The sequence below is a fragment of the Sebastes umbrosus genome, chromosome 15 (genome assembly GCF_015220745.1).
Source record: "Sebastes umbrosus isolate fSebUmb1 chromosome 15, fSebUmb1.pri, whole genome shotgun sequence".
NCBI lineage: Eukaryota > Metazoa > Chordata > Actinopteri > Perciformes > Sebastidae > Sebastes > Sebastes umbrosus.
Window position 1 is genome coordinate 30989529 of NC_051283.1, and position 23784 is coordinate 31013312.

General features: G+C 40.1%; 1 protein-coding gene across 1 annotated transcript in view; it reads right to left on the reverse strand.

The window, feature by feature from the left end:
• Nucleotides 1-3437: 3437 nt before the first annotated feature.
• The window catches only part of col28a1a (collagen, type XXVIII, alpha 1a), a 31237-nt gene continuing 10890 nt past the window's right edge, over nucleotides 3438-23784 (reverse strand). The window contains exons 18-34 of the mRNA XM_037795407.1: nucleotides 23645-23716; nucleotides 22665-22733; nucleotides 22220-22291; nucleotides 20813-20881; nucleotides 14441-14509; nucleotides 14136-14204; nucleotides 10511-10579; nucleotides 10016-10084; nucleotides 9813-9881; nucleotides 9418-9486; nucleotides 9243-9323; nucleotides 8920-8955; nucleotides 8792-8828; nucleotides 7070-7618; nucleotides 6708-6856; nucleotides 5701-5986; nucleotides 3438-4708 (exon numbers count right to left, since the gene is read on the reverse strand). Of these exons, the coding sequence (XP_037651335.1) occupies nucleotides 4536-4708; nucleotides 5701-5986; nucleotides 6708-6856; nucleotides 7070-7618; nucleotides 8792-8828; nucleotides 8920-8955; nucleotides 9243-9323; nucleotides 9418-9486; nucleotides 9813-9881; nucleotides 10016-10084; nucleotides 10511-10579; nucleotides 14136-14204; nucleotides 14441-14509; nucleotides 20813-20881; nucleotides 22220-22291; nucleotides 22665-22733; nucleotides 23645-23716 (2007 nt within the window). The 3' untranslated portion in view covers nucleotides 3438-4535. The remainder of the gene's footprint in view (nucleotides 4709-5700; nucleotides 5987-6707; nucleotides 6857-7069; nucleotides 7619-8791; nucleotides 8829-8919; nucleotides 8956-9242; nucleotides 9324-9417; nucleotides 9487-9812; nucleotides 9882-10015; nucleotides 10085-10510; nucleotides 10580-14135; nucleotides 14205-14440; nucleotides 14510-20812; nucleotides 20882-22219; nucleotides 22292-22664; nucleotides 22734-23644; nucleotides 23717-23784) is intronic.

A 23784-nucleotide genomic window follows, 5' to 3' on the forward strand; every position in this document is an offset into this window, starting at 1 on the left:
ACAGATGAACAGGAATCCTAACGGCTTGTTTCAAACGCACAATTTCTGAATACGGGCTGTGTGTGTTTCTCCGTATATTGAGCGTTTTGATAGTTTAACAGTATTTATATATAGATCTTAAACCTGCTTTATAATATAATAGACATGAAAATCTCACTTTTTACAATATGGGACCTTTAAAATACTTTAAAAATTTGGGTCGTTCTGGTGGAACCAGGGGTTTAAACCCTCATAATCACATGGGGATCAACACCGCTGCCTCTCTTTCTACTTGTACCGCTCTACTGTCACTTAACCAGTCTGCTTTCTTGTAATCTTTATGTAAGAGTTGAGACACAACCAGAAGCTTTAGATCAGCAGGACTGACATGAATACCAGCTGTGTGTACTCGATCTCTGTGTGTTGCACTTTTGAAAGGCTTATGGGCAATCTTTAAGAAATTATATTTTATTTATTGAAAAAAAAAGTTTATTTTTGTTAAACTACCATATTCTAAGTTTACTATTCCTACTGTTCTTTTACAATGTTAAAAAATAAAACAATATATTTTACAGTCAAGTGTGTCTCTTTCCTACGAGCAGAAATATGTATCCCCCTCCAAACTGAGTTTGAATAATTTATATTTGAATTTTAATTGCTCAACTTAAATAATTGCAATAAAAAAAAACTGAATTTAAATTACATAATTTGAATTTGTATCGTTTAGCTTTAATAATTGCATTGAAACCCTGAGTCATAATAGCTTAACTTGAAATTGAATTTGCCCTGTGATAGTCTGGCGACAGGTCCAGGGTGTACCCCGCCTTCGCCCGATGTCAGCTGGGAACAGCTCCTGCTCTGAAACTGTATTTGATCCTCACTGATAATTCAACTCTCTATACTTCCACATTCAGTTCACACTTTTAAAATTCAGTTCATGTAATTCAGTTTCAGTTCACTGAGACACACATCCGGTCGTCGAGGAAGAGCAGTCGAGTGCAGATTCACAAAACTCTGGCCCGTGTAGCCTTCGTGTGCTCTAGCTCGCTACGTATTGTTTAATTTGTGGTCTGATAAAACAGTAAATTCATCAAATTCAGTGCCTCATATCGCTATTTTGTAGCTGTCCGCGGAGACAGAATTTCCTTTTCTGCCACTTTGGATTCAGGATTAAATCAATAAACAATCTGTGAATCTGCACTCGACTGCTCTTCCTCGACGACCGGATGTGTGTCTCAGTGAACTGAAACTGAATTACATGAACTGAATTTTAAATGTGTGAACTGAATGTGGAAGTATAGAGAGTTGAATTTTCTGTGAGAATCGAATACAGTTTCAGAGCAACTGAATTCAGTTTTTATAATATTACATTCAGTTTATTGGAATTCAGTTCTAAACTAATAAATTTCAAATGAAGCTATTCAGATTCTGTTTTTCAATGCAATTATTCAAGCTAAACAATACAAATTCAAATTATGTGATTCAAATTCACTTTTTTTTAATGCAATTACTCAAGTCGAGCAACTCAAATTCAAATATTAATATTCAAATTCAGTTTCTAGTGACACATATTTCTGCCCATATTTCCCGTACAACATTCATCATAATGGAGGTTAATAGATTTTAGCTGAAAGATGAAACTACAACGACTACAGCTTAAGTAATGAACATTGAAGTATAGCTACAACAGAATACACACTGTGTGTTTAGTTATCGAGACGCCCTTAAAGGCACCACGGCTTTGTGGACAACTCTTTAAACAAACACCTACAAAACGGTGACCCACAGAAACAATATGTAACAAGACAAATCCCAGAATTTAGAAAGTGTTTTATACACTGTTGGGTCTATAAACTACATCTGTAACAGCGGGACAGTCACTAGATTCACATTGCAGATGAAGGTGCCTCAATTCTGATGTTTTGCCCTGCGCTCTTTTCACATCGTAATATCATCATGACTATACTTCTTACTGCAATATATAATCGAACCGTGGAAATAGAATAGGAGTAGAAGGCTCATTGAACTGTTTGCTGTGGTAATGTGACTAGTAAAAAAGAAAAAGGGGGATTGTTGTTAGTTGTCATGGTGACAACAGGACCCACGTCAGAGAGGCTGTGTGGTCGCAACTCCCGGTGAGTGTGTTCCAATCCGCGTACTTCTGTACTTACACTTACTATTTTGAGTGCATAAGTGCGTTCACACTGGGAAGTACGGCAAAATGCAGTGCACTCAAAGTACCCGGATGTTGTACTCAAAACGGTCAAATCGTTGAGTGTGGAACGCTGGACACTTTCCACACTCAATTGTCGCCATCTTGGCTACGTAGCGGAAGTGGCGGGACCACGACCACTATTCAAACATACGTAGATAACAGAATAAAACAATACGTAAACATACCGGTGCATTTTCAGCCAACAGGAGGACACATCGTAGGCGTAGGCGACGACGTTGGAAACGTCATTTCCACTCTGCTTTAATTTTTTTCTTCAACAAAGCAGGCAGATATTAAGGCTGGTAGTTGACGGGTAAAACCTGAAGGAGGCAGCAATGCAACACAAAGGATGTCAGCTGCCGTAAAACCGCGAAGAAGAAGAAGATATTTTGGCGGGTAGCGAGCCGCGGCCAAATGTTGCGATCGTAATTTCCGGTCAGTGCGCCGCAGAGTATTCGATTTGAGACGACCCTACCCCGCTGAAATACACGCACTACTCAAGTGAGTACAGAGTGCACACAGTACACTATATTGAAGTGTACTTCCGGAAGTACGTGGATTGGAACACACTCACTGGCTGGCTAGCTAGGTAGGTAGGTTATCCCCGGGCGGAGGGACCGTTGAGACCCGTCCCCGCCGCTGACCACCGGCCCGCTTTCCGGCTCATCAGTGCAGCACCGAGGCCTGGCGGAATCAGCCGCTAGCTAACCATCTATCTTGCTCATTCCACCGTGCTTCGATGCCACGCTGTTTACAGAAAACGAGCCGAACAAAGTCGTCACCAAAGAACCAGCAATGTACTTTCCTCCGCTGTGACAAGAGTGTGTGGATGAAGCATTAAAGCAGGGGGGAGGCAGCTTATTGTTTTGTTATGGAAAAAAAATCCATAATAACCTTTCAGCATATTATAATTCAAGTGGTACCCCAAGGGGAGGCAGTTTTATGTAAAAAGGCACAAAAAAGACGCCTCAATTTGTGAATCCATCCCTGCTCCGTGTCTTAAACTCCTCCCACCAGATGATGGCAATAGAGAGGTGAAGTCCGCTCGCTCCGGTGGACCACCATGGGATCTTATTTTGGAAAATTCCTGGACAATATCTGTCATTGTTTTGTGTTGTTAATTGATTTCCAATAATAAATATAAACATATTTTTGCATAAAGCAGCGTATTTGTATTAAAAAGAGTATTAAATACTTGACAAATCTCCCTTTAAGGTACATTTTGAACAGATAAAAAATGCGATTAAATATTTTAATCGATTGACAGCCCTAGATTTAATTAGTTATTATTTCATGCTATAAAAAGGGGGTGTAACATCATGATTGACAGCTGCTCTGAGTGAAGTAGTCGCGGAGTCGGAGTCTCTGGCATTAGAGAAGGAGAGGAGATTAACTTCCGTAACCGTGATTGTCTGTTTCATACATAGTCTGAATATTAAAATCTGTATATACAGACTAAATGTTGCTAGCTAACTGAGCAATATTTCCACTGATAGAGCGAGGTTAGCCGGCGCTGTCGGACTGCCGTGTGTGTGCATAAGTCTGATTTGATTATATATAGATATCATACAGAAAGTCCTACAGGATCATGGACTTAACAATAAAGTGATGACTAACAGAGACCTCAACACTAGATGCTACTAAATCCTACACACTGGTCCTTTAAATCGTTCCCTCACGTTATTTATAGCCTAAGAATTACTTTGATATTTGGATCCTCCTCATTGTTCGTCAGCTATTCTATTAAAGCTGTGTGATAACAGTATATTGTGTAATTCTCCTCGTGGTTTATCTCTTGTCATATTATTGGAAGTCCACTCGTGGTACTGAAGAACTTGAATGTGGGGGCTTGATGCTCGGAGCTGGAAAACTCAAGTCAACGGAGCCAGTTGATAACTTGCTTTGTGATGCTGGTTAACCCGGGATCACCAATGTTAGGCCCGAACAGACTGAGCTGAAGTCCCTTTGAGATACACGTCCCTGTTTTAGCCTGGAGGACAACTAAACAAAAGAAAAGTGAAATTAAAATGATTTGGAATTAGACGTTGAAGCAGTCTTTTTGATGATCCTGTCAGCTCGTATTGGTTTCTAGTTATATATTATAGGTATAAATCCCGGAGCAGATAGCTAGTACATGTGCAGCAGTTCAAAATTGAGCAGGAGCACCTGCAGTGTGAACGTAGCCTGAGAGAGAGAGAGAGAGTGAGGAGGTCCAGGTCTGCTCTCCATCATCTCCTTCACCTGCAACGGTCCACAGAGTGTCAGTCTGTTCTGTTCCTCAGTGACGGCGACGGAAGCATGTCGGCTTCGCACGCAACCTTTTTCTCCACAACACAGTTTGTTACGTGTAGACACAGGAGTTCCTGCAGCTGGCTTCAGTCTCAAAGTTGTTTGCGTTGCCCTGACAGCCTCCGTACCAGAACTGGGCGCAGGCGTTGGCCTCGGGGTCGTAGTACCACTTGACTGTGTACTGTCGACAGGGACCTGGGTCCAGAGGTAGACTGCAGCCCTCGTCTGAAAGAACAAGAACGGTGCAATAAATGAATTGTTCATCTTGGATTGATTAATCACTGCTGTCAGTTCAAGTTTTGTGTATGTAGCAGGTCATTTGCCGGGTCACAAACTTTCTCATTTTACAGCTAAACCGTGCACTACAAGATGTTTCTGAGAACATCTGAGGAGAGAAATAGGCATTACAGTAACAGAATATTGATTCATAATTGATCAGCGCTGCCTAGTTTGACCGTTTGGTTGGAGTTCAGAGTGATTGACAGCCGAGTCTCATAGACAGCAGCTGGACAGCAGACCTCAGATCAGATCTGACTGCTTGTTTTCCTTCGGTCTGTGAAATCTTGCAGATGCTGTTAGGAGCACCCGAGGACACCGGAGGACACAGAGGAACATTATTTTTTTCAGATTACCTGTCTCACGTATCACTGTCAGGATATAGTGACCGTTCCTTAAGTGTTATATTATTATACATTATATTAATGGATCATTATTATTGAAGCATTAATGTGTAAGGAGCTTTTACTTTACTTGATCGAGATGAAGCTCGATAGTTCAATCTATACATTGCCTGTTTAAATTGATTACGTTCATCTTGATATAGATCTAAATAAACAAAGTAACCAGTAACTAAAACTGAACTATGAAAGTAGAAAGTACTCAAGTAAAATACAAATGTCTAAAACCTCCACCATTTAATCTGTTCTCATCGTTGACTAATAACCATAAAAGAGTAGCCTATATGAGCATCATGATCTCCCCGAACTTAAACAAAAGGAACTTATTTGAGAAAGGGTGGCGTCCAGATTTCCCAACCAGAACAAACACAAGGTGTGATAAACCACCTTATGATCTGTTGCACAACTCTGGATTTCCCGTCACCTTTTTGTCATGTTGGCTGCAGTACAGGAAGGCAATCAGCATTTCAAAACGATGTTTGATGTTAGTGACATGTATCAAAGGCGTAGTCTCCATTTGTTCCCGCTCTGCTTGTTTACCTGGCAGCGATGACTCAGTCAAGGGTGGAGGAGGAGGAGGAGGGCTAACCGGAGCCTGTGTGCTCTCAGCCTCATACAGCCAGTCACCACTCGGAGTCTGAGGCCCCACCCCGGAGGTCACCCCGGGGCCGTGCGGCCCCCTGCCGCCGGGAGAGACCAGCGTGAGGTCTGGCAGCTCGTTCCACGGCTCCACCAACAGTTTAGCATCCAGCAGGTTCTCGTCGGCCCGACCGGACTCGTGGGACTGTGGAGTCGGGGCTGTCGCTGTCTCCAGTGGGAGTTCGATCTGGGAAGTAGTGGAGCTCAGATCAGACACACGTCATACTAACTTTTACAAAACATGCAACCACTGCTATTTTCAGTATCATTTCAATAAACAATGAAACTTGAAGAGGCTTGTTTGGAAGACATAACCAGATGAACGTCAGCTTTTTGCAGCAATTGCTCTGTCCAGAGTCAGAATGCCATGAAGTTTGGGTATATTTTGGTTCCCCAGAGGATGATTTGCTGAATGCCTGGAGAAATCACTCACTCCCTCACGTATGGTACGTGTCCACAGGGGCGTTTTTTATCGCGAGGCAAGCATTGGACGCTTGATGGTCTGTCACTAGACACTCGGCTCCTGATTGGACGAACGCTTTCCCTCCGTGGGCCGCTGTTCCCAGCTTTCAAACCGGAAACAACACGGCGGCTCGTTTGGAAACTTTCTTCTCTTATTTCAAGAATAGTTCACTGAAATGTGTTTCTGAAAACATTTTATGCAAGAAATAAGCCGTGCGGTTGATGAATCTGTCTTTATTTTAGATCGACAACGTTTAGTTTAAAAGTTTTGCGGGACTTTCCAGAGGTGGCGAGTCGCGTCAGACGTCCATGATTTGCATAAAGTAGCCTCTTCCCCCTAAACTCCCCCTGTACCCCCCTAAAAAAGACAAAAACGGATCTATTGTGGGTCTCAGAGGTTAACAGGCTAGCTATCATTTGTCCGAATGAGATAAAAGCAGCATTACTTGTATGTTTTCCTCAACTGGGAACTCTTCAGAGCGGTCGTCTTCTGGAGTCTCCGGGTGGATTTCCACGGGTGTAAAGACAGAGTTTGGTAGAAATGCCCTCATGTCCTCCTGCTCGCAAATCCGACTCAGTATTTGGCTTTCCAGACCTGTAGCAAGACGAACAACATAACAGTTACAGGTTTTACTCATCACAGGAAACTCATGGCAGGTTTAATGCTGACTTCTCTCAGCACCCCCGGCTGACTTCCAGCGTCCCTGCGGGTACACTACAGCAAGTTTTGGCACCTCAATGAGGTTTGAAGGGTTACCAACTTGTTATAGAAAACCAAAGCTGTCGTGAGATGACATTGATTGCTTACTGGGAAGCGTCCTGAAGTCATCTATGAGGTAGACGTCATCGGGATCAGAGGCGATAACGTCCATCTGAGCCTGGAAATCTTCATAGAGAGGGTCCGTTTTGTTCACCACTCCTATCACAAACATCTCGATACCCGCCGCGTGGGCCTCCTTCGCAGTTTCTTCAAACTGCACGATGTCTCGGGGGTCGGCCTGCCCGTCCGTTAGAACCACGGCCACTTTCCTCACGCCGGGCCGCGATGCCTGGAACAGCTGGTTTGCCGAATCTATGGCGCTACCCGTGAAGGTGCCCTCGCCCAGGTAAGGCATCTTCCTGACGGCGGCCTTGACGTCGTCCTGGCTGGACTGCTGCTGCAGACTGACTACCACCATGTCCACGTGGCTGTAGAGCACCACGCCGATCCGAGTGGCTTCTCGGCTCACCGCCATCCGGTCGACGAGAGCGTTCACAAAGTCCTTCACCAGCTCAAAGTTTTTCGGTCCCACGCTCGCAGAGCTGTCTATCACAAACACCAGCTCCAGAGGGCTTTCTCTGCACTTGAGACCGCAGCCTGGGCAGCAAATGTCAGAGAGAAATTATAAATGTAAAAACAACAGCAGGGGTGGATGCAAAAACAGGAACCACTGCAAAACAAAGCTTTGCAATAAGTAGCCTACTATCTCTGTGCAGTTTATAATCTTACCCGATGGAACAAGATACAATAAATACTACATCACTTCAAAGCTTCAGTTCACACTTTACCTCAACTTACTTAAGTTGCTTTTGTCTTCAATGAACTCTTTGACACGTTTCACAGAGTGACTAGTGTGTAGGATTTAGATGGATCTATTGGCAGAAATGGAATATAATATTCATTGTGTTTTCTTTAGTGTATAATCACCTGAATTCGTTGTGTTTTCGTTGCTTAGAATGAGCCAATTCTGTATTACACCTTTTTGGTCAAATTCATTCCAACTCATTACCACAAGTTTTACACTTTTTTTTGGAATTCATGGTCAATAAACCTAATTTATATGAAATTAAACCTAATTTATATGAAATTAAACCTAATTTTTTAGGAAAAAAATGCAGAAATTATTAATTATTTGGACTATACTCAAAATTGGAGGAATAATGTTGATGGATTATCAAAGACCGGTATATGTCAAAGTTTAGTCAGAATATTACAGATATTATAATATAAAAAAAAATGTTTAATGACAGTGTGAAAGTGTGTTTTTTTGCAAAGACCATTTAAGGGAACCATCCAAGTAATTTTGAGGAAATTAGGTGGAAGACATCCATATTTATGAAATAATGAAGTTTGAAAACGGGTCAAATTGGACCCGAAGACAACAGGAGGGTTAAAGGATCTGCTACTGACGACTTGATGCCAGATATCACAGCAGACCTTCAGAGGTCAAGAGGAGTCCATGCCTCCACGGGTCAGGAGGGGGACCTACTCAGTATTAGGCAGGTGGTCATCATGTTATGGCTGATCAGTGTATATTTTTCAAGACAGGATGATAGTCGGATAAACTAGTCATGTTTCTACAGTAGCCCAGACCGGACAAACCAAACACGAGGAGGAGGGGCCTTTTGCTGTTTTACGTTGATGCTTATGGAGACGGGCAGATGCCACTAAATCCTACACACTGGTCCTTTAATTTACATTTATTAGACACATTAGTTCCCAACTAAACTACACAAAAAAAAGATTAGTATGGACCGATTATTAACTTACCACAGATCTCCTTTATAATCCTGATGACCTCTTCTCTCTGTGTACAGAAAACAAATAAGATGAAAAAAAAAAAAAAAATAGGTCTTAAATTTGAGTTCAGTGTCATTTGTGCCCGTCACTTTACTCACCGTCAGCCCCGGTTCTCCCTTTTCTCCGGCTCTCCCCTGTAAAATTAAACTCACTTTAGGAAGTAGAATGATAACACTGTCTAGTCAAGTCAAGTTGATTCTATGTGGTTAGTAACACATTTGTCTGTGGCGTGACAAACCCAGAATGCATATTTATTTTTGCAGTGCCTACAAAAAAAAAAAGAAACTGTGTCCCAAAAGAAATTATAGCTGGAAAAAAAAATGTTCACAGAGAACTGCGACATCACAGGCCTTATGAGGATCTGCTTAAGAGGTTGTTAGATAAACGATGAAGCATTTCAAGATGGGTCATGCTATGTTACCATCGGTCCAGTAGATCCAGTTTCTCCATAGTCTCCATTGTCTCCTTTCTTTCCCCGGTCTCCAGAAAGACCTCTGTCACCCTGTTTGTGTGAGAATCCTCTTTAACACAGCAAATTTGGAGCACTGGTAATCAGAGGCCACGAATAGCACATGCAATAGATGTATTGTTAATACCTTCTCGCCTGGAAGGCCATCCCCCGGTGCCCCCCGAGGGCCCAATGGCCCCTGAAACCCAGGCTCTCCCTATGAATAAAGACAGATGAATTGGTAAGCGTGACTAGAGTATCATCAGCATATAGACTTATCTTACTGTCCTGTCCATTGAGTGAAACACCACAGATGGATCGATTTGATGTAACAGCACGGGCTTAAGAAGGGACAATGTTCATCCTTTGCAGGACAAAATAATGGATCGACAACCTCAGCTCCATCATAGCTGGGTGCTGAAGCCTCAAAAACAAGTACCTAACCTGTCCTTGGTGAACAACATGATACTGTCGGGATACATTTGTGATCCCATTGTCTTCAATAACACCATACCAGCCTTGTCGAGTGTTTTTATTGCCCACCTTTGGTCCCTGGATGCCTTCTCCTGGAGGCCCTAGCAGGCCTGCTGGACCAGGCTGCCCTGTAGAGCCCTGGGAATACAACACATCACAGCAATTGTCAAGTTACAAGACTAATATCACTACGTTAAGCAGAGGAAATAGTTGGTGGGAACAATGGATATTGTTTAATTCCCTTTGTATTGTATGTATACACACAAACTGACCTTCGGTCCATAAAGTCCAATTCCAGGAGGACCCGATGACCCCGGCACCCCCGACAAGCCTCTGTCACCCTGACAAACAGACAAAACAACTAAACTTTACTCTACTGTTCCATCTTATACAGCACCTTGCACCCTTTTTTGTTTGATCCATTTCTGCTTCTGTCTCTTTCCATATCGCCCAACAACACTACACACAGCTAAACAGTCTCTGTTCCAATCTGCTATAAAGTTCACAACCGTATCCACATTAAAGATGAGGCGGTCATATGAGTTTTGCTTGGTTGGTGTGGACGCTGATGTTCAGCAGTTAAACCTTCCTCTGTGAATCAACTTCACGCTGTTGTGTTTTAAATATTTCAAAATTGTTCGTGAACAATCCTATTTTCTCACTCAGGTATGTTTGAATAGCACTACAGTTCCCATGAGCCTCAGTGAATGTCCTTCTGAGGGCTTTCTTTCACCTCATGAATTCATGAAGTAACACTAGTGCCTCACCTTAGGTCCGGGTAGTCCTTTCCCTTCAGGTCCCATCTCTCCTTGCACTCCTGGTAAGCCAGGCAGCCCCTAATGATCAAGGAAAACATGTTCATTTAAAAACCTGTATTTCTTCAATGTATCCTCATAAATCAATTAATATGATTCAATTCAATTCAAACTCTATTGCAGACACAATGTCCAGATAAAAAAATACATTACAAATTATACATCACAATACAAAAAGCACACTTTTTGTGCATCCTAAAGTCCTCAAACATGTGTTCGTAAATTTTAAAATCACGCAGGAAGTCATGGATGGTTGACTTCCTGTTTGCCGAAAAAATCTCAAAAATATTTAACACGAACTTCAAGACGTATGCAATGACATACTTGAATTTCGTGAAGATCGGAGAAACTTTCTCTGAAAAACTGCCTACATTAGGGGGCGCTATCTCGCCTGCTGGAGACACCCAAGCCCAATCACTACAGAACTTTGAATTTCGGGCCAGTTCTGAGGCATATTCCACTTTTCATGAGTTTTTGAGGATGGGAAAGGCCTCAAAAATGACATATTCCGGCAGAAAAATAATAATAATCCTTAGAAAAACAATAGGTTTCCTTGCACTTTCGTGCCAGGACACCGTTGGGGTCCTGGCACTTTCGTGCTCGGGCCCTAAATATACATACATCAATGCATTACATATAAAGAACTATACCAATGCCTCCACAGCTGTGATTGGTACCTTGTAGTGCTAAATCTTATGTTAGACAACCGCAAGATTATTTCATTCTCAGACCGTTTGAAAAGTATTTATGCCTGCAGACACAAACATTTCACCTGCACTGCAACATCTCAGTCTTTTGAGTAATATTGTCATCGCATCATTATATGCGACTTGAACTACTTTTTTGTAGTTTGTCCACAGATGGGCTGTATATACAGCGGTGTACAATATGCTCTGAACAGAGACATCCTCACTATCCGAACACATACTAAACTTCTGTGAGATAATGTTTGCTTGTGCATACATCTATACCGGCATTGCCTAAAAATATCATCATCATCTGTCGTGTCTTTGGTAATGAAATGTCCGAGATATTTTACCTTATTACAGACACAAAGATTGTTGTTAGACAATTTGAAGTCTGGAAATTTTAGACATTTGTCCTTCGTTCTTCAGATCAAGACGACACTCTTACTGGCATTGTATTGGATATCATGTTAAGACCAGCACTACTTGGACTAAAGATCACAAGATCATCAACATACATAATATGGTTCACTAAAGTATTACCAACCATGCACCCAGTATTACAGACTTTCAATTGCTTGGAGAGATCATCAATATATAAATTAAAAAGAACTGGGGACAAAATCCTCCTTTGTCTGACACCATTGCTAACCCCAAATGGGGCTGACACACTGTTGCCCCATTTTACTTGCATAGTCTGGTGAGCAAACCAGTAAGCCAGGATTCTCACAATGTATTAAACTCAATTTAATAAACAACTTTCTATGATTAACAAGATCAAAACCTTGAGAAGCATCAATAAAACACATAAGAACTGATGAATTTTGACCTCTATATTTGTTTACAGTTTCCTTTAATGCACAGATCAGTGCCATGTTTAGCTTTAAAACCAAACTGGTTGTCTGTGGAGTTACTAAACTCATTTAATCTATCCAGCAGGATTCTATCAGGATGATATCTTATGAAAAGCTATTATTCATTTTTTTGTGAGTTCTCCTGTGAATGTCAGTGCGACTGTGCAAGCCCCTGTAGTGCAGGACCAGTTTAGGCAACAAAACTACATGGTTAGATTTAGGAAAAGATCGTGGTTTGGGTTAAAATAAGTACATTTGTTGAGTAAAATAAGTATGTTTACTTATCTAACAGCATGTATGTAAGTTACATTACAAAAGTAAAATAAGTCAACATTGACTTTGTTTCACACAGGACATGAACAGTGGTCTCCTGGGTCAAAGTCCTGTGTTTGTTTGACCCATCCATCCAACCCGCCCTGTTTTTTTTCAAACTTTTTTTTCAAACTTGTTTTTCAGACTTATTTTCAAATTTATTTTTCAAACTTTTTTTCCAGACTTTTTTTTCAAACTTGTTTTTCAGACTTTTCTCAGACTTTTATTTTGGACATTCTTTTGGACATTTTTCAGACTTTTTTTCAAATGTTTTTTTCAAATTTATTTTTCAAACTTTTTTTCCAGACTTCTTTTTCAGACTTTTATTTTGGACATTTCTTGGACATTTTCCAGACTTTTTTTCAAACTTTTTTTTCAGACTTTTTTTCAAACTTTTTCTCAAATTTATTTTTCAGACTTTTCAAACTTTTTTTCAAACTTGTTTTTGAGACTTATTTTAAAATTTATTTTTCAAACTTTTTTTCCAGACTTTTTTTCAAACTTTTTTTTCAGACTTTTTTTCAGACTTTTTTCAAACTTTTTTTCAAACTTTTTTTCAAATTTATTTTTCAAACTTTTTTTCAGACTTTTTTTTCAGACTTATTTTCAAACTTTTTTTTCAGACTTTATTTTCAAACTTTGTTTACAGACTTTTTTTTCAAACTTTGTTTTCAGACTTTTTTTTCAAACTTTTTTCAAACTATGTTTTAAAACCTTTTTCAAACCTGTTTTTCAAACTTTTTTTTCAGACTTTATTTTCAAACTTTTTTTCAAACTTTTTTTCAGACTTATTTTCAAATTTATTTTTCAAACTTTTTTCCAGACGTTTTTTTCAGACTTTTTTTCAAACTTTTTTTCAAATTTATTTCAGACTTTTTTTCAGACTTATTTTTTCAAACTTTTTTTTCAGACTTTATTTACAGACTTTTTTTTCAAACTTTGTTTCAGACTTTTTTTTCAAACTTTGTTTTCAAACTTTTTTCAAACTTGTTTTTCAGACTTATTTTCAAACTTTTTTTTCAGACTTTATTTTCAAACTTTTTTTCAAACTTTGTTTTCAGACTTTTTTTCAAACTTTTTTTCAAACATTTTTTTTCAAATTTATTTTTCAAACTTTTTTTCCATACTTTTTTTTCAAACTTTTTTTGAAACTTTTTTTCAGACTTATTTTCAAATTTATTTTTCAAACTTTTTTCCAGATTTTTTTTTCAAACGTTTTTTTCAGACTTTTTTTCAAACTTTTTTTCAAATTTATTTCAGACTTTTTTTCAGACTTATTTTTTCAAACTTTTTTTTCAGACTTTATTTACAGACTTTTTTTTCAAACTTTGTTTCAGACTTTTTTTTCAAACTTTGTTTTCAAACTTTTTTCAAACTTGTTTTTCAGACTTATTTTCAAACTTTTTTTTCAGACTTTATTTTCAAACTTTTTTTCAAACTTTTTTTCAAACTTTGTTTTCAGACTTTTTTTCAAACTTTTTTTCAAACATTTTTTTTCAAATTTATTTTTCAAACTTTTTTCCAGACTTTTTTTTCAAACTTTTTTTCAAACTTTTTTTCAGACTTATTTTCAAATTTATTTTTCAAACTTTTTTTTCAGACTTTTCAAACTTTTTTTTCTGGTGCATTACTTTTTCGTAGGTATTAAGTACGAACAGTGAATGAGAATAGCCAGATTTCTTATGCACTGAATAGGAGGATAATTGGATGACTGTTTCTTCTCACCTGTGGTCCTGGGAAGCCATCTCCCTTCATCCCTGGTGGCCCCACAGGTCCAGTATTTCCTTTGTTACCCTGAAGGAGGAACAGGAGAACAGTCCAAAATACTGAGAGGGACAAACAAACAAAAATGCTGTTGTATCTACATATTAGCATTAAAAAAAACTGTTTGACCTGCAGGTGGGTATATTGCAAACCTATTGTAATGTGATATGACTCTGGCCTCAAAAATTCACACACTACATTATTAAAGTATTGGGAAAAGCAATGATTGATAGTGATATGGTGAGTATATACTGTGTTAACATTACCTTTGGCCCAATGATTCCTATTCCAGGTTCTCCAACAGGTCCAGCTGGTCCTGTAGGCCCAGGATCTCCCTGTTAAGTGAACGATGAACCCACTATTATGGCTCATAATAAAAGCAATACAATATACATATATATATTTATATGCCCCCTCCAAATTGTATTTTGTGTTATGTATCAGGAGATTCCAAACAGTTGTGGTAAACAGATAAGTCATTGTTCTAAATAGGTTATATTACATTTACTTTATCGCTATATAGCTACTAGTTTCTATACAGATTGTTATTCCACACACAAAATATAGTCTATGGTAATTTTATAAAATAGAATAAACTATTCAACACACATATATATAGTATATATCTCTGGCTACTGCAGTACATTAAGAAAGACTTACTAGATTTAACATTATAGACATGACCACTGAATATTTGTGTAACAATTTAGCCACAAATTCACAGACTGACCGTACGCGGTCCAGCCATATACTCGGTTTAGACCAAGTCTTGTTTATACCCAATTGAGCTTAATTCTATTGTTGGCAGCCTGCCGGGCCTAAGCATTGGGGAATTGTGTATTTGTAAGATGTTTTTTTAAACTAAAATGTGTTATACAAGTAGCAAACTCCTTTAAGGAATAACTCAGTGCGTAGGTTGTGTGCTTAACGTTAGCAAGTGTTAGTGAGCAGATGAGAAACAGAGAAAGAAAGAGAGAGCGTGTGTGTGACGGTGAGTTGGCAGTAACTAACGCTATAGCTGTGAACGTAGCAGTGCAGTATGTGTACAGTTCAGGCTGTCGGTGAATAAATGCTACAACTCCTCAAGACACAAGCCAAGTTCCTGTGTCTTGCTTGCCACCTGCTGATTAAAGTAAAGGGGGTTAGCCCCAAAGTTATCGACAACTTCGGCTCAGGGTCACTTAAAGTGGGCTAGGTGGCCCAGCTTTACGAGGAAGGAAATGCATTAAACACATTTGTTAGACCACAATGATACGGTGAATGTAAATATACATATTTGATTTGATGTTGTTGAAGAAAACTCTGCAGGACACCTTTAAGTAGGTCTCACGTAAACAAATGGTGGTGACCACATAAATCTTGCCCCTTGCCGAGTGTAATTGAATAAAATTGCTGCAACAGTTTTGCACGGAGATGCCCCAGACGACCTCACCCCAGCCATCAGTTTGTGGTTGAGGCTACATATCGTTTAAATCAGGCTTTCCCAACCACTGGGCCGGGGCTCATGTGTGGACGCCCTCTAGTGGGCTGCAAAATGTTTTCAGTTATTTAAATAATACATTATTAGTTCCTAGCTATGAAAGAATACCCTGCTTCTATGGTTTTATGTTGGCTTCTGGCACACCCATACAATTTTAAAGAATCTGTTTGCCTGTATAACAGGGAGTGGCTTCATTTACACATTTTGAATATATTACTAGATTGTAATCTAATCTAATAATCTAGTCTAATAATAATAATCCAATCATTAGATTATCAGAACAGAATAGATTAGTCAAAATAATTTGGGACTTATTGTTTTAATGGTCCCTGGGCCGTTACGAGTATGAATCGGTGACCCTTGAAGTAGAAAAGGTTGAGAACCCTTAGTTTAAATGATGAAAAATGTAGATGATCGTACAGGTGCACCATAACTGTGTACATGCAAAGGAAAAATATTATTAGGGCCCGAGCACGAAAGTGCCAGGACCCCAACGGTGTCCTGGCACGAAAGTGCAAGGAAACCTATTGTTTTTCTAAGGATTATTGTTGTTATTAGGGCCCGAGCACGAAAGTGCCAGGACCCAACGGCGTCCTGGCACGAAAGTGCAAGGAAACCTATTGTTTTTCGAAGTATTATTATTCTTTTTCCGCGCGGAGATTGCCTTTTTGGGACCTTTCCCATCCCCAAAAACTCACCATAAGTGGACTATGCGTCAGAAGTGGCGCGAACTCCAATGTTCTGGAGTGACCCGGCTCGGGTGTGTCCAGGGGGCGAGATAGCGCCCATAATGTAGGCAGTTTTTCAGGGAAAGTTTCTTCGATCTTCACGAAACTCAAGTATGTAATTGCATACGTCTTGAAGTTCGTGCTAAATATTTTTGAGATTTTTTCGGCCAACAGGAAGTCAGCCAACTTGGATTTCCTGCGTGATTTTAAAATTTACGAACATATGTTTGAAGACTTTAGGATGCACAAAAACTCATGAAACTTTACACGAACATCCAAACTCATAATTACTTTGATTTAGTCATGAAATTTTGCTTGGGCGTGGCGTGTTGGCTCTCTAGCGCCCCCTTATGTCTTTTAGATTTTGAACATACTTTGAGGTACTCGAAAACTCATGAAACTTGGCAAAATGATGGACACCTGTGAATTTTATGTAAATGTACAGTTATTGGGTTCAGCATGTTTAGCCAGCTCTGTAGCGCCCCCTAACGCGTAGAAGGCCATAGTTTGGTCAAAGTTGATCCTATATTCATGAAATTTGGTAGGTACATCCTGCTCATTATTTCAGACATATTCCTCATCGGGTTTCATTAGCTCCGCCCACCGGGAAGTCGGCCATATTGGAATATGTGCGTTTTTCATGTATTTTATGCATACTTTTACGAACTCCTCCTAGAGCGTTTATCGGATCCGCATCAAATTTGGGTGGTATAACCCTCAAACTACTGTGATGCTAAATTGCGAAGAAATATTTGATCGCTCGAACGGTGATGTCATACGTCATGTGCAAAGACGCCATTTTGTCACTTTTTAGGTATGGAACTTTGCGATACTCCTCCTAGAGGATACAAGCGATCCATCTCAAAGTTGGGCAGCAGAATCTCAACACCTTCATGATACTAAATTGCAAAGCTTTTGTGTTTTCGTGAAACGGCGTTCTTGTGGCGGCGCGGCGAATTTTGATGTTTCGCCATGACACAGGATGCTGTTGTAACTTGACTTTACATTGTCCGATCTTCCCCAAATTTGTCATGTTTTATAAGAGTATCGGCCTGCGTTGAGTTTCCGACTTCCACGGGAATGGACGGCAGCAGGTTCCCCGACGTGCGCGTTCCCCAGACGTGCCCACGGAATTTTAACAGCATGTCATTGCTAAAGTATTAGCACTAGAACAGAGTGTTTTATTGTAATTGTCAGTTCTGCAAATAAAAACTACTCTTTGAAGTAATCGTCATGTGGTTGGGTGTTTTGTTTATTGTAAACATTTACGTATTTTACAATAATGTATTTGAAAATAAATATATCAATGCTGATTCTAGTGTTGGCTTTTCCTGCCTCAGCCTCCCGCCCGCGGCCGGAGGGAACAGGGGATCTCAGAGTTTTGGTCGGAGACGATAACCTTTCTCTTTGTGGAGCCCGTCACTTCACAAGACACGGAAAACCTCTGTTGGTCTGGAGGAGCTGCAGCAGTTATTTCTGCACAAACGTCCACTGTACATTCACTAAATATTGTCAGAGCTAAACTAACTCTTCTGCAGTGTGTAGTGTGCGCGCATGCACGTGAGAGTGGAGCGAAAGAGTGAGAACAAGCGCGGTGTGTGAGTGAGGGCAGGCAAAGCAGGCAGAGGAGCAAAGGAGCAGAGACTCCGGTCCTGGAGACCAAAGCTACGGTCTCTGACCGCAGCCAACACTGTTTAACAGACGGGCTTCACTATATAGAACTTTGTGGTTTTGGTGCTTCCGTGTAGTTTCTGTTGGAGTCTTGTCTGAACAGCGTAGCCACACGTGAGCGCGCATGAGACACCGACCCGCAATGATTTACACGTGTAAGAAGTTACAAACAGTCCCTTTAACTTTTATTAATGATACTATTAAAGTCAGAGAGAGACGGAGAGTCTGTCTGTCAGCAACAAACACGTTTTACATTATTTATCGTCATTTCCATTCAGTCACATGTGAGGCTGATGATTCCTGAACGTCGGGTTTGATATGAGTTATATCATTTACATTTTCCCTGAAACATTCAGCCTAATAATTTGGTCTCCAGGACCATAGTCTCTGCTGTACTCTGCTCCTCTGAACTGCCTGCCTTCACTCAGCTGTATATTGTACTTATTATTCACATATACTTATAGGCAGGGTCTGAAATTAGCAACCGCCACCCGCCAAATGCAGGTAAATTGTTGGCGGGTAAAATTGGCAGGCCATCCGCCATTTTGGCAGACAGTAAAAAATGTTAGGGGAGGGAATAGAGAACAGACTCCTTATTGTCTGATTCCTTGGTATCTCAAGCCTCCGTGACTACTGATTCCTCTGTATTGATGCCCTTCCACAGTAACGCGTGCACAATGACAATTCAATGAAAACTTGAATAAATCCAGTTGTTTAAAGGAGATGTTTTCACAGCAATATAAAATAGATAATAGAGAGGGAATTACAGTATGACCTGTTTAACATCCTAACACTAGCTCTCAACAGCTTGCCAAGATTTTTCTAATCAAAGCAAATATTTAAATAATCATAATCATTTGAATTGTGTGTTTTTATGCAAACAACCCCTATAGATGACAATAACAAAGTACAGTACAGTACTGTATACAGTACCCTCCCTGCCCCGAAAAATAGGGCTCCCCGGAAGCCACGGTGTAATTCGAATATTGTAATTTACCATGCATATAATGTTTTTTGTGTAAAATATATTGAACATTGAATGACATCAGATCTAAGATGTTATTATACCCCCGTAAGTAGTTGGGGATATATAGCGTTCCACGTGCCCTTCCGTCCGTCCGCCCGTTCACCTGTCACATTTTCGTGTCCGGAGCAAAACTATTTAATTTAGGAACTTCAAATTTGGTATGATGGTTGACAGTGTGGTCTAGTTGTGCCTTTTGGGGGTTAGAAGTCCACGGTGCCCAAACCTTTTTTGAGTTTTTCCAAAATGGCAAAACCTTTGGTGTTACTTTAGTAGGGATCAAGCAGTGAGCGGGGGTATCTGAGCCATGCTCACTTTTGCCTTGTTCCTTCATTTGGCGCAGAGATTTCAAAAGTGGCAGATAACATTTCTGAGTGGCAGACAAAAAAAAAGGTACTTGTTTGCTACAGTGGCAGGCAATGAAAAAAGTTAATTTCAGAACCTGCTCATAGGTCATGGCTGCTGGAGTCAGACTACTTGATGTCTTTTGCACAGATAATTGCACAGTTCACTGTACACAGAAGTACACAGAAGCTATAATCTAAAATATTAACGTGACGCTTAAGAGGAAACAACGTCTCATTTCTCTTAAAACATGTGACTTCCTGTAAATTTAGTGAAGGCTGCTTCAAACTGCAAACCGTAGCTTTTAGTCACCGCTCTGCTGCTGCTGCCACCTGATCTCATCTACAGTTTGATTGTAATCTGAGTTCATATCAGTGAAAAATGTGTCTGAACTGGTCTGACAGCTTGGATCAACTTGACTGAGGTTTATTTTTAACTGTTAAGACTCAAGAGTACGACAGAGTATTAGGGCCACAATGAGGAAACAAATAAATCTTAGATTTTTAGAATAAAGTCATACGTTTACGAGAAAAAAGTCGTAATATTACAAGAAAAAAGTCATAAGTTTAGGTTAAAAAGTCATAATATGAGAAAAAAAGTTGTAATATTATGAGATTAAAGTTAAAAGGTTAGAGATATTTGGGTAGCTGGTTTTGCCACACCTGATGTGTTTAGTTTATGCTTCACATAGACAAGGTCTTGCATGCAAACTAACCATCTTTTCTAACCCACTGCATTATCTGACACACATTAAGATCAAATACATAAACTTGAATTAGTTTTAAATATAAACATACACATTCTCAACCCCCACATCACACCCCCCTTTGTCCTTTCTGAGCACATTTGCTCCAAAAAAACAAAGAGGCAAGGAAATAACGTCTAACTTGTGCGTGCAGTGTCCGATGGTCACTGAAATGTACGGGTGTGTCGACCGGCGTCTCGCCAGTACCCCTGACGTGCGGGAAGGTGCGAGGGCCCGTTCATCGCTGCTTGCAGCTTTAATTATTATTATTATTTTAACCACCTATAGGTCTTATTTTCAGTAGTTGTGGCCATCATTCCAATCAATAATGATTACCTTCTTCTCACCAACAATCAGGGCAGGAACATTATTTTCCATTCATGGGTTCAGCACACCCAAAAATGTACTTATGATCCCTCATTGCGTAGAAAAACTGTGTACACACGATGACGGTGAGTACACAACGTCAAACAGGAAGTGAGTTCAGTATGTTATGGAGATTTACAATGGATAGACTTGGTAATCTATTTCAACATCTGACTCCGCTTGCCGGTGAGGTTTCATTATGAGTGTGTGTGTGTGTGTGTGTGTGTGTGTGTGTGTGTGTGTGTGTGTGTGCGTCACTGATTTCCTGTGTGTCATCACCTTTGGTCCAGGTAAGCCACGCCCAGCAGGTCCAGGTAGGCCCACTGATCCTGGACTCCCAGGCTCTCCCTGAACAAAAAAGGGCAGTAAAATGACATTAAGCTGCCGGCATATAAAAGCTTGTGTCAAGAAGAGCATCTAAGCAAAGCAAATATTTGTCACGTCTTTTCTTAAACATACGTAGTTCAGACGTGTTTGTCTCAAGAGCTTCAATAATAAGGTTTCCATCAGTACAGGTTCTTAAGCTTAAGTCTTTTTTTGCCCGTGTTTATTATTAAAATGTGACCATTTACAGCTAGGGTTGGCAATCTTAAGAAACTAGAGTACTTGATAAAAACTTATCCTCCTGAAAAACCCAGCCTTGTGTTGCCAACTCTTTTCCAATGAAAGTAGCTAGCAGCATTAGCTCCAAAAGTCGCTAAATCTTGCGAGAAAGTCACCAAGTCAGCAACACTGACAGCCGACAGCCACAGATACCGGATTTTTTTCTTTTTTTTTGTCAGAGCATTTGATTTATTGATTGCTGTCAGGATGTAACGAGATTTTCAACAAATATAACAAAACATGTTTTTGAAGAAGATTATCAACTGTGGCTTTAAATGCAAGTATTTGATAAAGAATTACATGAATGTTGTCCTGAGTTTTATGGTAAATGGACTTTCATTTATATAGCGCTGTTGATTGGTCAATCACCGCGTTCTACGGTCTGTTATTTCTTTATAACAGACTGTCGCAATGTATAACAGACCGTTGCTATGTATAACAGACCGACCGTCGCTATGTATAACAGACCGTCGCTATGTATAACAGACCATCGCTATGTATAACAGACTGTCGCTATGTATAACAGACCATTGCTATGTATAACAGACCGTCGCTATGTATAACAGACCATCGCTATGTATAACAGACCGTTGCTATGTATAACAGACCGTCGCTATGTATAACAGACCATCGTTATGTATAACAGACCGTCGCTATGTATAACAGACCGTCGCTATGTATAACAGACCGTCGCTATGGGCGCAGTTCTGATCTCGGACTGTGGCGGACCATTATTGTGTCAAATGATTGATTTTTCTTCAGTAAGTAGCCGTGTAATAAGCAGGATAATGTACAGCTAGCGGGTCACTGTTGTAAAATAAACCCTTTCAGGGCTCCGTGTCGGGGTCCACCCCTCCGCAGGCATCGCCCTGTCGGGGTTTATTTCACAACAATGACCGGCTCGCTGTACGTTATCCCTTACTTACCACATAACGATAATGTCGACATCAACTTGGAAGGTGATGACTGGTGAAAGGTGACGACTGTTTACTGTGTTTAGTTCTAGTTTTATTGGCCATAAAGTATCTTCTTTTTCATAAAGTGTCAACAAATCAATCGACTAGTCGCCTACATTTAACATACCTTAGCTCCAGCAGGTCCAACAGGGCCTGGAGACCCTGAAAGTCCCCTAGGTCCACGGTCACCTCTGTCTCCCTGTGGAAAAACACATACTGTAGGCCCACACATGACGTCTGACATATCAGCACCTCTGGTACCGTAACAAAAAAGCATCTGTGCTCTGAATGGTCAATACAATAATCCAGTGAGTCAACTTTGCATGAGTCAAAGACATTGTCAGTACAGGTATGTAAATACAGGTATGTAAATACAGTACAGGTATGTAAATACAGGTATGTAAATACAGTACAGGTATGTAAATATGTACATGAACCACCTTGAGTTCTGTTACTATTGACGTATGTGCCTGTGTTTTTACACTTTGCACATTAAAAAAACAAAAACACGTGCAAGGGCTGTTAAAACAAATCAATCAGGATCTCCTCGAAGAGATTGGACTATGGATTACCTTTTCTCCCAGGATGCCTTTCCCCGGTGCTCCCTCTAGGCCTCGTAGACCTGGCAACCCCGTCTCCCCCTACAACAAACAGCAGATCAAACTGCATCACAGCATTAAACAAACATTTTCAAGTGAATCACAGGCTACAGTTTGTGACGCCTGTGAGTGTAGAGGCGGAGCAGGAAGCGATAAACAGATGGTAACTCAAAGCAGGACTTTCAGCTTGGGTGTCGTTACTCTTTAAAGACACCATGCAATTGCTTCTTTACTTCTTTAATATGATGTCATTCCTGAAGATGCTGAGGTAGGACAGTGTGCAAAGAGGGATGATTTTATGTTCACTCTTACTGGTGCATAATGAGGTCACCAACTTATTAGGGGTTGGAAAATAATCGATTCACCGATGTATCGCTTTTTTTTTTTTTACGATTTTGAAATTGATGTTTTAATTCGATATATTTTCTTCTTTTGAGTCTACGTGATGGCAAAAAGAAGTTAGCGCTTTTATTGTTGTAGTCATAGCAACGTGACGTCATATCCATTGGAGCTTTATTTAGCAAGAATTAGCAGTCGCTGCTTACAGTACTGTTTACTCTAAAACGTTGTGATGCACTTTGGGGCTCGATTATTGATAACGCAAAAATCTTTAGCGTAGCCGCCCGGCCCCTATTAATAATACAAATAATGATAAAAACAAGAGGGACCAGCAGCTGAGCTTCGCTTTGTTTGTCTGGAAGCTGATTCACAAACTCAAACTATGGAATAAATAATACATCTTTATTTAATAATATAATTTCAAATAATCATCTTCTTACACAACAAGGGGCCCGTGTCATAGATTCACTCTTCCAGAAAGTGACAGTTTTGTCATGTCTTTTGATGACTACCCATTTCAAAATATAGAAAGTACTTAATGTTTTAGTAGTTGGGTATGTTTAATATCTGAATGCACTCAATACAGATCGGACCATGTCCAGTCACTGACTCACCTTCGGCCCAGCAGCTCCATCCTCACCAGGAATCCCAGGTATCCCAGCAGCCCCGTCAGGCCCCAGATCCCCCTGGAAAACCACATATAAACTCAAATCATCTACTGTACGTCCCACTGTGCTTTCTATTATATATATAT